Raw genomic sequence first — 15,284 nt, 5'->3', positions numbered from 1 at the left:
AACTTCTAGTCTGTGTGGATTGTAATGCACCCATAGACTTAGCTGTGTCTGTTTTCATTTTTTCTAGTGTAGTGTCTACTTCTGGCCCAAACAATTGGTTTTGATTGAAGGGCTGGTTCAAGATGGTAGTCTGCACCTCCGTCTTAAACCCTGAAATGCGTAACCACGCATGTCGTCTGAGTGTGACACTAGTATTGACTGCTCTGGATGCTGTGTCAGCTACATCTAGTGCACATTTAATTGAGGCATTAGATATTAATTTGCCTTCTTGTATGAGCTCTGTTGCCTGATCTTTGTATTGATCTGGGAGGTGCTCTAGCAGTTTTTCTAATTGATCGTAGTGAGCCCTGTCGTAGCGTGAGAGCAGGGCTTGTGTATTTGCTATGCGCCATATATTTGTAGCCTGCGCAGCAATCTGTTTCCCTGACCCATCAATAACTTTGGATTCTTTGTCAGGTGGGGCGTGTCACCAGAAGTCTGGGAATTAGCCCTTTTCCGTGCATTGGACACTACTAAAGAGTCTAGTGGCAGATGTCCCTTAATATAGACTGGATCAGATGGTGCTGGTCTATATTTCTTTTCTATTCTTGGATTTAACACTCTACAACGTACCGGGTCTTTAAATACTTCCGGAGCATGTTTAATGACTCCTTTGATCATGGGTAGTATTTGCATAGACCTTTGTGACTGCTCAAATGTATCAAGTCAAAAATCCTCATCAATGGCATCAGAGTGCATTGAAACTCTGTGGTAAAGGGCAGCTCTATTTAAGAGATGATTAAACCCAATACTATCTTCTGGAGGGGAAGGGTTTGTTGGGTAGGACTGAGGATCAGGAATGTCGGGCACACTGTGTGGTGGGAAGTCATATAAATCGTCATCTCTAGGATATGCATTTGGATCGATATCTTCATCAAGAGGGTATGCATGTGGCTCTGGTATGTCATTCCCTCCACCTAGATCATACTCCTCATCAGTGTGGTGTGATGATGCAGGAGATTGAACAGGAGAAACTGCAGGTGAAATGTAAGGAGGGATAGGAGAGGAAGAAGGTGAAGGAGAGGAAGGGTGCATTGGAGAAGTTGCACAATCTTTCTTTTTGGCAGGAACCACAGGTAGAAGTGGTGTGTCCGCTGGTCTCTTGTGAGGAATAGCTTCCACATGTCCAGTTTTTGGATTGATATGGACTTTCTTTTGTTTAGGATCTGATCTAAACAGTACTTCCACCTCTACAACCTTCTTCGGCGTCTATTTTTTCGGTGCCGTTAGGGGTTGTTTTGTGTTTTTTGCTGTAGGAGGCGTTACAGAGTCCCGTGGCAAATTTTTCGGTGCCGAAGTTGGTTTTGGCTTGGTAGGCTTGTTAGAGGGTTTAGGTGTCTCTGAATCAGACCTTGGAGTCTTTGGTACTGAGGTTGGAGTTTTTGGTATGGAGACAGGTCTCCTTGGCCTTGAGGCGTCGGACGCTGGCTTTCCTTCTTTATTTTTGGAACCGGAAGGTTTTGGATCCGGTGCTTTTTGCGGATCCGGTACAGTTTTCGGCTTCGGCACTGGTGCATCTTTTGGTTTGGGTGCTGAAGGATCTTTGTCTTTGGGCAACGAAGGGCGTTTTGGCTTCGGTGTTGAAGAATCCTTTGGTGTCGAAGGATGTGTATGCTTCGGTGCCGATGGAAGAGGTGGAATTGGCACATGTGGTTTTGTCGGTGCCGAGGCTCCGGAAGGCATAGTCGTTTTCCTCGGAGCCGAGCCCGAAGGCGGGGCGTCTGAGGGGATATTTCGGTCTCGACTGGGCCCCATGGGCGGAGTGCTGACCGTTGCCTCTGGCTTGGGTAAACTCTGTTGTGCAGGGGCAAGAGTACTCACGGGTTGACGAGATGGAATCGAGTCATCTGAGTCCTCTGCCTCTGATATGATCTGGAGATCAGGCGAGTCTTCCTCGGCGGCAAGTGGAGTCTCGTCCTCGGAGATGTCCTCGCCCTCGGAGATGTCTTCTTCGACGATCTCCTCCTCGAAGATGGCCTCAGGTGCTGGGGCCGTTCTCCTCATCTCGTGTCGACGTGCCCTCCGATCACGAATGGTCTTCTTCGATCTGAAGGATGCACAAGCTGTGCAGGTCGACTCGTCGTGTTCCGGCGATAGACAGAGGTTGCACACCTTGTGATGGTCGCTATGAGGGAATTTCGCTCCACATACCGGGGATCTCTTGAATGGAGTTCTGTCCATGAGGCGTAGGCCGTACGGCGCCGATAGGCCCAACGGCCCGCGTTGACGCACCGGAATGTAGCTGATGATGTCGAAAGTAGTCTATTCGATGTCGATAATGTTTGTATAAAGTTTTTACGCTTCGAAGTTGCTGAAAAAGTATTTTCTAGCCGGAGCGGAAAACTTTCATCAGAACCCAGTGGCTGAAAAAAACAATCTGAGGATGGAGTCGATGACCATGCGCAGTATTGTTCAAGGGAGGAGTCACCTATCTCGTAACTACAAAGACTTCTTCCAAGAAGACAACAACCTGCAATCATCCGAGCCCAACACCAGGTGGCGATCTATTGCAAAAGTGTACGATCTGCAGCTCATATGCCTCGAACATTGTGGTGTCTCCAACCAAGTGGCTCCAGTGATTCAGGATTCTTTGGGATGTCTCCGGGAAGATCTTCCTGACATTGCTCAGACCTTTGCGGATTTTTATCTGGGGTAATACTCGCGATGTCCCCTGCTGCCAGCAGAAGTCACTAATCACCTCCTGGATAGCATACCACTGCAGTCTCTATCCAGTGCCCAGGCTCGTGAGTTCGACCAATCCCTCACATTGGAAGAGGTAAACGCCACAGTGTCGTGATTGCAAGTCGGGATGACAGCTGGCCCTGATGGGTATCCCACTGAATATCACAAGCGCTTAAGTGAAATCATATGCCCAAACCCTCTGAACTTCTATGCAGCTGCTTTGCAGCAGGGGTCCTTTCCACCAAATCTAGATTGTGGCACAATGGTGGTCCTGCCCAAAGAGGGTCACCCCAGGGACCAGTGTTCAACCTATCGCCCGATTTCGCTGGTTAACACGGACTTTAAGATCTATGCTAAAGTGTTAGCAACGCGGCTGGGCGTTACCACATCTGATTCATGCGGATGAGTGTGGATTTATGCCGGCTGCAGCCCGTGCCATTGTATTAGGAGGGAGCACTGCTGTCTCGGGCACAGGACCTCGATGGCACCCTGGCCCACTTGATAGTTGATTTCACTAAGGCTTTTGATACAGTGACCTGGGATTTTATGGACAAAGACCTCCAGCGAGCCGGTTTGGGGGAGGGTCTTCTCTAACATGCCCGACTGCCCAGGTCTGTGTAGATGGGGTTATGTCTCCTGTGTATCCTATTGAGTGCGGTACGCGCCAGAGGTGTCCGCTGTCCCCACTGTGATTTGTTTTGGTGATAGAAACCCTGGTGTGGTTTATATGCTGTGACGCCCAGGTTTGGGGCTGGCGGTGGGGACACAGGTTCAAATACCGCATAACGCTACATGCGGACAATATCCTTTTGTTTTTAAAGGATCCGCAGTGCTCTGGGCCCAGGTGTCGAACTCTTCTTGGGCTGTACGGTGAAAGCATCTGGGCTCTGGTTTAATGAAGGCAAGTTCAGCCTAGTGGATGTGAAGAGTGGGTGGTTTTGGTGTCCCAACATTCCTACCCAGCCCAACTCCTTCAAGTATTTAGAGATTCACAGTCTGTCCCACCCCCCCTTTCCCAGATTTGCCCTGGCCTCTTGATTTCCGGGAGCTGGACCTGTGGCTCGAATGTGACCTCAGCTCCTGGGCCAAATTGTCACTGAAGCCCATACAGCGCAGTGACCCTTTTAAAATGGTATGCCTGTTGCGTTATTTGTACACTCAGCTATCTCTACCCCATCCCCCGCAGGTGGTTTTACTCCTTGATAGCCAAGATTAATAACTTTCTGTGGGCCGGTGGTGAGGCAAAGAGTGGCCTTTCACTCACTGCCTAGATCCCCCTTTGACAGTGGCTTGTGTTGGTTGGATATCTACCTATACAACCTTGCAGCTCACTTGGTGCCGGTTAATGGCTGGTTCACGGGGGTGGGACGACCCGGCGAATCTCCTGGAAATTCATTCATTGGGTGTAAATAGTATGCTCGATCTGTTGTATGGAGGACGTCTACCTATCACATTACCTTCTTCTACACAGGTGTCTCTCATCTGTTGGTGGGCGGCTCATTGGCTGGAATCGCCGCATGACTGGGATGACTCCCTTATGGCAAGGAACGTTGCTTGGTCAGCTTTTGACCCTGGAGGGTTTTGTCCCCTGTGATCGTATAGGGATTTCCTAACTGGGAGATGTTTACAGGGGAGGTAGCATTGTGTCATTAGAAGACCTAAAGGTTAGGGATACCCTAGCCAACTCATAGTTCTTTCGTTACCTCCAATTATGCTACGCCCTAGAGGCTCATGAGCTCCTACCTCACTACCCAAATTCAGTCTGTTGGAAGCGAAGGTTTTTTTTAGGGCGGTTGGGTAAAGGGTCAACATCTGTGATTTACCGCTCGCTGGGAATCCACACTCCCAATGGTCTCAAGAGAACTCAGCAGAGGTGGGCCAACTGGGTGGGAGATCTGGATGAAGAGGAATGGAGGGAGACGTTTATGGTGCCTCGAGAATTGGTGATGATATAGCGGCTGCTTATGGTTCAATGTAACTACTTGCATGCCACATATCTCACTTGCAGCACTTGCTCCCCGACGCTCAGGCAGTGTGTACACGTTGCGCACTTCCTGCTGCAGATTTTTCCATGTGGCTTGGGAATGTCTAGTGTTGCTGCTCTTCTGGGAGGGGGTGGGTCATGTACTCAGCTCTGTTCTGGGCCGCACCCTAGAGCTAATACCCCGCATTGCGCTATTGGGGAGGATGGAGGAGATTGTTGGCCATAGAGTCGAGTGTCTCTTTCTAAGAGTGGTCTGTTTGGTTGCTAAACGGAATGTGCCCGTGCATGGAAGCAGCATAAGTCACAGACTGTCAGAAGCTGGTGCACAGGGATGGACTGGTGCGCTCACCAGGAGAAACCAATATTTGAGGCTCGTAGCTGTCCTCAAAAGTATGCTTGAATATGGGGGAAATGGTGTAGCTACTATGGAGTGTTGATTGGACCCTGTAATGTTTTACAATACTGATGACTGGACTTGTTGTAATGATGTGCATCAATCATTTTTGAACTATGTTATAACGTTGATGCAAATCTCTTAATAAAGTTAGTTATAAAAAATATGTTTTGCCTATTTTGAAGATATGCAGCAATTGCGGCGCAATATAACCATATGGAGGGGAATGTTAGCCCAGAGAGTAGTAAATGTGGCAAGTAACAGACAATGTTCTGTACTGTGGCATTCAATGGATCGATTTGTTTTGTTTGACAATAGAATACAAATCTTTTCCATTGAGCCGCATAGTAGGCATGAGTGGCAAGTCTACAGGCTCTTTTAAGAAGGGTCATACATTTAGGTGGGAGATTGAGATATCCGAATTCTATGACCTTAGGAGCCAGATTATCAGGTTGAGAGACTTGGGATCTGGTTGCCTCATTTCTCCATGGTTCGGAGTGAGAACGTCCGGTCTACTGGGGAGCTTCTTGTTGGCAACTACAGAGAGGTCCAGTAATGTTGTGAACTAGGACTGATGGGCCCATGTTGGAGCTACTAGTGTGAGAGATGTTTGCCTGAGCAAACGAACCAGAAATGGAAGAAAAGGGACAGGAGGAAAAGCGTAGGCAAATGTCCCTGACCAGTTAATCCAAAGTGCGTTGCGACTGGATAAAGGATGTGGGAACGTGGAGGTGAAGTGTGGGGATTTGTTGCAGATACAAACAGATTCAATTGGAGGAACCCCTATCTGTGTAAGTATGGGAGGAGGACTTGCAGGTGGTGTTCCCACTCGTGGACTTGTTGCCACACCCTGCAGAGCAGGACGGCAAAATCATTGATCAAGACAGCTTGTCTGTTGAAACGCGTTACTGGACTAATAAAGCTGCACTTGGTAGTACCTCCTGAGTGTGTGCTTCATTTGCTGAACTTTGTGTGATTTATACCCCGGCAGGCTCTGCTGGTTCAGTACACCACCTCCCGATGGGCCGTGGGATCCGGAAGGAGCAAAAAATATGTATATCACATACAAGGTCTGGCTCTAAAGAACATTGTCAAAATAGATTATGAACTTGGCACTGTATTACCTTAGTGCTGCAGATGCATATGAAGCTCCGTCCTCACTCAGCACTTTGCAATGCTCCTTCAGGGAGTCCTCCACCAGCTCCTCCACCACCTCGGAGATATGCTGCACAAAATAAAAAGTGCACGTTTGTAAGAAAAGTAATTATAGTATTCTTTGCTCTTCAGTTCCTACATTTATAAACATGCAGGTTAAGCCAATGAATAGAGTACTGAAAATGGGAAAGAGGCATGTACACTGGAATCCTCCACTTAAGCAAAGAGAAAAATTATCAGTGCTCCGATGGCACTTAAACAGATATGGGGGAGAATGTTGAAAGTTTGCTAGACTAAATTTTGGAGCACTGCCAGTTGGACTGAAAAAGGAAAGTTAAAAAAAAAGTAAAGCAACTTTTATTGTAACTTGCCATGAGATTGAAGGTCCAACTTTCTGGACCCATATGGACCCTGTTCCATCCTGATTTAAGTGAATGTTACAAACATTACTTGATTCTGTTGACCCCATGCTAGTTCCCTTTAAGAAGTTGTATTTTATATTAAGTTTCTGATATTTAGTGTTGTTCATTATATCATACCAATTAGGATTTATTAAAACCAGATACAGTTTGCTAACCTATTTCCTGCTGTCTCTCTCACATTTAGAAGCAATAGGTTCGGTGGATTAATGTTACAAACATTACTTGATTCTGTTGACCCCGTGCTAGATCCCTTTAAGACGTTGTATTTTATGTTAAGTTTCTGATGTTTAGTGTTGTTCATTATATCTTACCAATTAGTATTTATTAAAACCAGATACAGTTTGCTAACAGATTTCCTGCTGTCTTTCTCACATTTAGAAGCTATAGGTTAGGTGGATTTATGTGAGGAAATTCCATATGGATGGAATGTCAGTCATTCTGGAATTTCCGTTACCGTTCAGTTAGCTCCACACATGTAGACACTTACTACACACTAAATCCCACAGAATTTCTGCAGGTAGCTCCAGGGCTGCAGTTATTCCCCATAGGGTTTTAGAATGAAATATACCACTTGCCCTAAGAAGGTGATAGCTCGCACTGGCTGCTGTGCTGTCACTCATGGCAGGGTTCAGTTCAATTTAAACAGATGATGTTCCTTCACCAAACATGCCCACTTAATTCAACATGTATTACATGCCAGTGATGCACTAGGATCTATTCAAACTCAAACAAAGAATGCTAGTGTCTACTGATAAGCAATATGTTAGATAAAGGGAAAATTAGAAATAATGTTGATCATAAGCAGATAGACTGATCGTCAAATTAAGCACTGAGTCATGTGACCACACATCAAAACAGTCACAAGGGAAATGTATACCTATGAAACAATGGCCAGACAAAACATGAGGTGAAACAAAGGTTGATGGGAAACACTTATCTAGACTGATTTCTGAGAATCTGTGGGAGTGAGCGGGCTGACATATACGGAAATATACCTAAATTCTTCACACATCTACAGAAAAAAGAAGCTCAGTGGTATTAGCTTCCCACAAAACCAAACGTAATAAGTTTCGAACTGCCTGAAATGTCTTGCAGGAACTTAATATGCCTATGCTCAAAACTTAGAATCTTATGGTAAGAGAAGGTGCAATGATGACGGGGTTGCGATCTTTACTTGCAAACAAACCAACAAACAAACCATGAATTTATGATACTTCCCTTCTTAATTTAAAATTAGAGTGTGGTGATAGCAGGACAATTGCTGGAACTTGGAAGAAGGAGGAGTCTGTAACTATTACACAAACACTGCAGAAACTGTGGTACATTTTGGCATTAGAACAGGTTTCTTACTATATCTATAAAACACATGTTGAGGGCACAACAGCCTCTGACTTATTCTATGATGAAAGATCAAAGTCTCAAATCAAGCCTCAAACCCTACACATCTCCTAAACCTATTTATTTAGATGGTTAGGGTAGTCAGTGTAAAAACTCTTAGAAGTGAAAGAACATATATATAAATTACAGCTGCCCTATTATGAAGCATGACACCTCTCGAAGTGTGTGAGGGCCCCTGCTCCTTATTGGAGCTCTCCTCCTGTGATCCTTCTCCCACCTGGATTCCCATCCCTTCTCCTCCCCCTTTCCTTCCCCTCTCTCTCTCCCCCCGCCCTTAGGAACTGCATACCACTTTTTGATCAATGTTATTGGGCATGTATGCTGGACCTATCTCTTAACACCTTGAATGCTATGGGGATTTTTCTCCTGTGCTGGAACTCCATGAACCCCATTATTCATGACGAGCTGGGCTCGTCATCAGCGTAGCAGGAGGCTACTGCATGACGAGCCCAGCTCGTCATGAGCGTGGAAGGGGTTAAAAGCCCCTGTTCCTTATAGCGCCAAGACGCCTCGGCATAAGCTCGCTTTAAAAATAATCCAGCCAGTCAGTCAGTTCCTCCATTTGTTTATGACCAAGAACCTACAGCCAGAATTAGAGTGAATGGAGGCCTCTGTGATAAATGCTAACACAAGGAACTAGACAAGGATGTCCCTTGTCCCCACTGCAGTTCGAGCTAGAAATAAAACCACTATTGACTTCCAGAAGGGCAAATAATTACTGCATAGAGGTCAAATCAAGCACAATGAAAGTCGCAGACAATGTGCTGTTGGTTAGAAAGGAAGGAGGATCATTGATTCCATAAATAATAAGGGAAATGCTACTTACCAGTATGCATCTGTTCTTGGCATGTAGAGCTATAGATTTGTATACTTGTGCATAGATCACCATCTGTTGTTGGGCTTGAATGTTTGCACTTTGCTTTTGTCTTGGAAGAAATCTTTGTGGTCACAAGGTAGGTGACTCCTCCTTAGGACGATAGTGCGCATGGACATGTACTCCATCTCCAGATTGTTTTGCCATGGAGGGTTATGATGGAGTTAGTAAGAAGTAGAAAAGGATGTCCAAGTGTAATGTATCTAAGTAAGATAATACTGAAACAGATAGAGGTATCCGGGGAGGCGGGTGGGAATATACGAATCTACAGCTCTACATGCCAAGAACAGATGAATACTGGAAAGTAGCATTTTCCATTTGAGGCATATGAGCTGTAGATCGTATACTTGTGCATAGATTATACAGCAGTTACCTCTTTAGCAGTGGCTACCTGTATCTGTTGCAGCGGTTTGAAAAAGTGCTCCTAATACAGCCTGGCCCACACTAGCTTGTTGTTTTGCCTGCACGTCTACACAATAGTGTTTTGTGAAGGTGTGTGGTATAGACCAAGTTGCTGCTTTCCAGATGTCATCTAGGGGAATGTTCTCTAAGAAAGCCATAGAAGCCCCTAGTTTACTTGTGGAGTGAGCTCTAGGGGGAATGGTTAATGTGTGTTTGGCTTTAGCATAGCATATTTGGATGCATTTAACAATCCACCTCCCAATCCTGGTTTTTGAGATAGGATTGCCCTTATGAGGTGGAGAGAAAGCAACAAAAAGTTGTTTCATATTTCAAAAGGATTTTGTTCTTTCAGTGTAGTAAAGTATCACTCTTTTCCCGTCTAGCATGTGAAGAGCTCGTTCTGCTACTGAGTCTGGTAGAGGGAAAAACACTGGGAGTTCTACAGACTCTTTAAGGTGCAAAGCAGACAAGACTTTAGGTAGAAACTTTGGGTTAGTCCTAAGACCCACTTTGTTATGGTGAATTTGTAGAAATGGTTCTTGTATGGGGAATGCCTGGAGTTCGCTGACTCTCTTAAGAGAGGTGATGGCAACCAGGAAAGCTACTTTCCAGGTGAGAAATTGTAATTCGCATTTATGCCTAGGTTCAAATGGGGGACCAAAGAGTCTGGGAAGGACCACATTTAAGTTCCATACTGGAGCGGGTAGAACTCTAGGTGAAATTATTCTTTTAAGTCCTTCCAAAAAAGCTTTGATAGCTGGTACTCTAAACAAAGACAAGCATTGTCTGTTTTGTAGATAGGCTGCTATGGCAGCAAGATGTAGTCTAATGGATGTATACGCTAGTTTACATTGTTGTAGATGGAAAAGGTAACAAATGATGTTTTAAATAGAAGCATCTAGTGGATTGATTTGGTTGTTTGTACAGTAAATTACAAATATTTTCAACTTTGCGGCATATCACGCTCTAGCGGTAGGACGTCTAGCCTCTTTAATGATGTTCATGCAGTTTGGCAGGGATTGAGGTAGCCAAACTCTAAGATTTCGAGTGCCAGATAGCAAGGTTGAGTTAACTGGAATCTGGATGTCTTATCTCTCCATGATTCTGAGTTAGAAGCTTGGGTGAGGGGTGTAGCTTTTGATGAGGAACTACTGATAGTTCTAAGAGGGTTGTGAACCATGGCTGTCGGGCCCATGTTGGAGCAACCAGGATCATTGTGAGGGAATGCTCTTTGAGTTTCCGATGCAATAGTGGAATGAGCGTCGAGAGGCGGAAAAGCGTAAGCAAGTTTGCCTGACCAGTTCATCCATAGCGCATTGCCTTTGGACAGTGGGTATGGATACCTGGACGCGAAGCTTGGGCATTTTGCGTTCAGGTGTGTGGCGAACAGGTCTATTTCTGGGTGGCCCCACATTTGAAAGAATGGAAGCAGAACTTGAGGATGAAGTTGTCATTCGTGGATCTGCTGTTTTTGGCGACTGAGTAGATCTGCAATTTGATTGTGGACTCCTGGGAGGTGTTCTGCAAGGAGATATATGTTTTGAGGAATGGCACATCTCTATATGCTTTGAGCTAAGTGTGAAAGCTGCAGAGAGTGTGTCCCCTCCTTGTTTTTGTATATAATACATTGCTGTCATGTTGTCTGTACGGACTAGGACAGCTTTGCTCATGAGGTGGAGTTGACAAGATTTTAACACTAGGACGATTGCCAACAATTTCAGGTAATTTATGTGGAATTGTTTTTGTTGAGGGGTCCATATGCCCTGAATGGTATGGGTTTGAAGATGAGCTCCCCAGCCGGTAAGCGATGCGTCGGTTGTTAGGGCTACCTGTGGAACCGGGATGAGGAATGGCCGCCCTCAATGGCCGCCCTTTGGAAAGGTTTTGTGTGTTCCACCACTACAGAGAGCGTTGGGTGAGGTTGTCTACCAACACCAGATCTGTTAGCTGACCTACAGCCTGGTTCCACTGACGTGCCAAACACTCCTGTAAGGGACGCATCTGGAGTCTTGCATAAGGGACGATGAGAATGCAAGAGGCCATCATCCTGATTAACTGCATGAACACTCGCACTAGTAGCGAGTGTTGAGGCTGACATTTTTGTGTTAGAGCTTGTATGGCACTTATCCTAACTGGGTTGGGGCATGCTAGAGCGGTTGAAGCGTCTATTGTAGCCCCTAGATATTGTTGTATGACGGATGGTTGGAGGTGGGATTTGGCGAGGTTTACCGTGAATCCTAAGTGGTGAAGCAGCTGAATTGTTTTGGGTGTGTGTGTGCGTTGCACACAGCTGCTGTGTGTCTTGGCTTTTATGAGCCAGTCATCTAGATAAGGGAAAACATGAAGGCGCTGTCTTATGAGGTGGGCTGCAACTACTGCGTTGCTGTAGTTACCCCGAATGGGAGGACATTGAACTGGTAGTGTTGACCATCTACCATGAACCTGAGATATTTTCTGTGAGTGGGGTGAATGGGAATATGAAAGTAGGAGTCCTTCAAATCCAGTGTAGAGACAAAGTCACCTTGTTGAAGTAGTGGGAGCACCTGTCTAAGAGTGACCATGTCATAGTGGTCCGACTGAATGTAGAGGTTTAGCGGTCTGGGGTCCAAGGTCCAATATGGGCCTGAAAGAGCCGTCCTTTTTTGGAATCAGAAAATAGAGAGAGTATACTCCTGTGCCTTGGTGAGGCAAGGGGACTGGTTCTATTGCATGTTTTTTGTAATCGAGAGAGAAAATCTTGTTTGAGAAGTGTATGATGTTCCGTGGACATTGGACGTTGTCTGGGAGGAATGTTTGGCAGGGTAGAAGTTAGTTCCAGGCAGTAACCAGACTGGATAATTTGTCTTACCCACTTGTCTGTTGTGACTGAATGCCAGACAGGTTGGAACTGTGATAGACGTCTCCCGAGAGGAATGGAATGATCGGGGGTAGTGGGGGAAAGTCACTGTTTGGTGGTAGGGGAAGTGAGGGTGGAGTTTCCAATGCCCCTTCCTCTATTGTTATTCCCTCTGTATCCTATCCGAAAATATTCTCTGGATGAGGAGGATTGATTGGGGCTTTTATAAGATATGGAGGTGTTCTCTGATGCAGCGGTCTTTGAGCCACCCCTATACAAGCAGCAACAAAAAAGAACCACTATTGGAGGGTAGTTGTAATCACACCATGGCTTTAGCAGTCTCTGTGTCTTTCTTCATTTTTTCCAATGATGAATCGACTGTGGGGCCAAAAAGGTGTTGTTGATCAAATGGCTGATTAAGGAGTGCTGACTGTATTACTTGTTTGACTCCTGAGATTCGAAGCCAAGCGCGTCGGTGCAGCAAAACGCTTGTGTTAATGACACGCGACGCTGTGTCAACTGCGTCAAGGGCACATTTGATGGAAGCGTATGTGAAAAGTTTACCCTCTTGAATGGGATCGTGAGCTTCATCTTTGTATTGGTCTGGTAAGTGTTGCAACAGTTTTTCTAGGTTGTCATAGTGAGCTTTATCATACCGCCCCGGAGAGCTTGTGCATTGGCAATGCGCCAATGATTGGCAGCTTGAGATGCAATTCTCTTGTCTGTTGCATCGATAAGTTTTGATTCTTTGTCAGGTGGAGGAGACTCACCTGTCTGAGAATTTGCCCTTTTCCGTGCATTTGCAACAACAAGCGAATTTAAAGGTACCTGACCCCTGATGTAAATTGTGTCTGTAGGAGCTGCTTTATATTTTTTGTCTCCCTTGGCGTCAGTAATCTAGCTCTAACAGGGTCTTTGAATACCTCATTAGCGTGTTTGATCATACCTTTAAGAATGGGCTGTATTTTTGTGGTTTTTTGTGAGGGAGCGAAAGTTTCCGCTAAAATATCCTCTTCTAAGGGATCAGTAAGTAATTCTACTCCATGGTATTGAGCAGCTCTATTAATGAGCTGTGCGAAACCAATATTATCATCAGGTGGTGATGGTCTTGAGGGATTTAGATCAGGGTCATTAGTATGATCTGGGTCTTTATCATAATCATCCCAGGGGTCTGGGTCCTGTGGAATGCTGTCCTGATTATTATCCCCATCCCCTTCCCGATCTCCATCTCCATCTTCATCCCCATCCCCATTATCATCCTGTGGCCCAGGTGAAAAACGCGGTGGTGGGGAATTTGCTGGATGAAATTTGCGGATGTGGGTTAAAAGGTGGAGGAGAGGGAGGTATGTAAGGGGGAGAGGGTTTAGTACCCATGTCTTTTATCTAAAGAGGTATGTGGCAGTCTTCCGGGAGGTCCAGTTTCCGTTTTTTGGGAAGTGTTGCTCGAAGTTTCCGAGTGTCTGGGTCAATATGCATCTGTTTTTGCTTCGGATCCAAAGAGTCTTGTGGAGGAAATTCTTTGGATGGATGTTTAGGAGGGCTTACGTGTTTATTAGGCGTGGTGCCCTTAGGTGCGGGTTGTTTCGGCTCCGAGGGCTTTGTTTTCCCCTTTTTCGGATCGGAAGGCTTTTCTTTTGGTTTCGGTTCTGAAATTTTCCCTTTAACTGCTTTCGGCTCAGATGCTTTCGGTTTAGCCAGTGTTGGTTCCGAAGCTTTCGGTTCAATCAGCTCCGAAGTCTAGGGCTTATGCGAGTCTTTCGGTCCCCAAGATGTCTTCGGTGCCGACAGCGGAGCGTCAGACTTAGCCTGGTGTTTCGGTGCCGAAGATGTAGGGTCACAGCAAACAAAGGATGGACCAAATGCTGACAATGCAAACATTCTCCCCCAGTCAAAAAATCTGTGTTAAATCCATTGTGCTTTTGCCCACTACGACACCCCAGTTTTGACCCAGCCATATGCAAATCAGCCTTGACCCTGTGCCCCATGAAAACAGTCCAGACCGAACTGCCAGACCCTCCCTGGACCGGAACCAAGCATCCTCGGAAGACGTATCGTCGACACCTGCACTGGGTTGGCGCAATCCCGAGTCGGAGGGCTTGTCTTTATGTTTCATAGCAGGGCTCGAAGGCTGGCTGACTGAAATAGTATCACTGTGTCGGCTCGCAGGCGAAGGTGTAAGCGGAGTCTTTGGTGTTTTTGTGGGCTGTTGGGACTCGTTACTCACAGTTTGTTGACTCGGAGTGATGCTCGAGTCCTCTTCCATGTCTGAGTTGTCGGCTTCAGATACGGAAATGTGTCCCTCTTCTTCTTCGGCGCCGGGTTGGAATTCCGATTCGTCTTTAAAGATACCTGCCACAGGATTAGTGCCGCGTCTCATCTGTTGCCGTCGAGCCAGACGGTCACAAATCGTTTTCTTTGATCTGAATGATCGACAGGCTTTGCAGCTGGTTTCTTCGTGCTCCAGGGAGAGGCAGAGGTTACTGACCTCCTGCAAGTCCGTATGTGGGAACTTAGCACCACACCCGGGACATTTTTTAAATGGAGTCCATACTATGGACTGCTGGCATGTTCGGCGAGGGTAGGCCTCACGGCCCGCGTCGAAGTATCGATCGAAGTCTTTGTATTTTTTACGATGCATGTCAAAAGGGAAACCACAATCGAAAACAATACCGTCGAGTGGTAAGGATTGCGCATTGAAAAGGTTCGAAGACGATCCCGGAGAGGCGTAATACACATCCGAACACAATGGCGGAAAAAAACAATCTGGAGATGGAGTCGATGCCCATGCGCACTATCGTCCTAAGAAGGAGTCATCTACCTCGTCACCACAAAGACTTCTTCCAAGACAAAAACAAAGCGCAAACATCTGAGCCCAAAACCAGATGGAGATCTATGCACAAGTATACGATCTACAGCTCGCATGCCTCAAACCTATAATTTCATATGCTCAAGTATCAAGTTACTTTTCAAGATAAAACTGATATTTTTCTTCTAAACAACATTGTTGTAACCCCTCAGTACGGAGTCAATCAGGATTACAATGGCAAAGTCGATGTATCTGGATTTGAAAAGACCTAATTGAATCAGGTATATACAAG

General features: G+C 45.9%; 1 protein-coding gene across 1 annotated transcript in view; it reads right to left on the bottom strand.

Moving 5' to 3' along the window:
• The window catches only part of MCM3AP (minichromosome maintenance complex component 3 associated protein), a 642,417-nt gene that overhangs the window by 339,995 nt on the left and 287,138 nt on the right, over positions 1–15,284 (bottom strand). The window contains exon 14 of the mRNA XM_078681440.1: positions 6,224–6,324. Within this exon, the coding sequence (XP_078537566.1) occupies positions 6,224–6,324 (101 nt within the window). The remainder of the gene's footprint in view (positions 1–6,223; positions 6,325–15,284) is intronic.

Source organism: Lissotriton helveticus, chromosome 3_1, assembly GCF_964261635.1.
Source record: "Lissotriton helveticus chromosome 3_1, aLisHel1.1, whole genome shotgun sequence".
In the NCBI taxonomy this organism is placed as follows: domain Eukaryota; kingdom Metazoa; phylum Chordata; class Amphibia; order Caudata; family Salamandridae; genus Lissotriton; species Lissotriton helveticus.
Note: the sequence above shows the minus strand (reverse complement) of the source record. Positions and strands in the feature narration are given on the sequence as shown.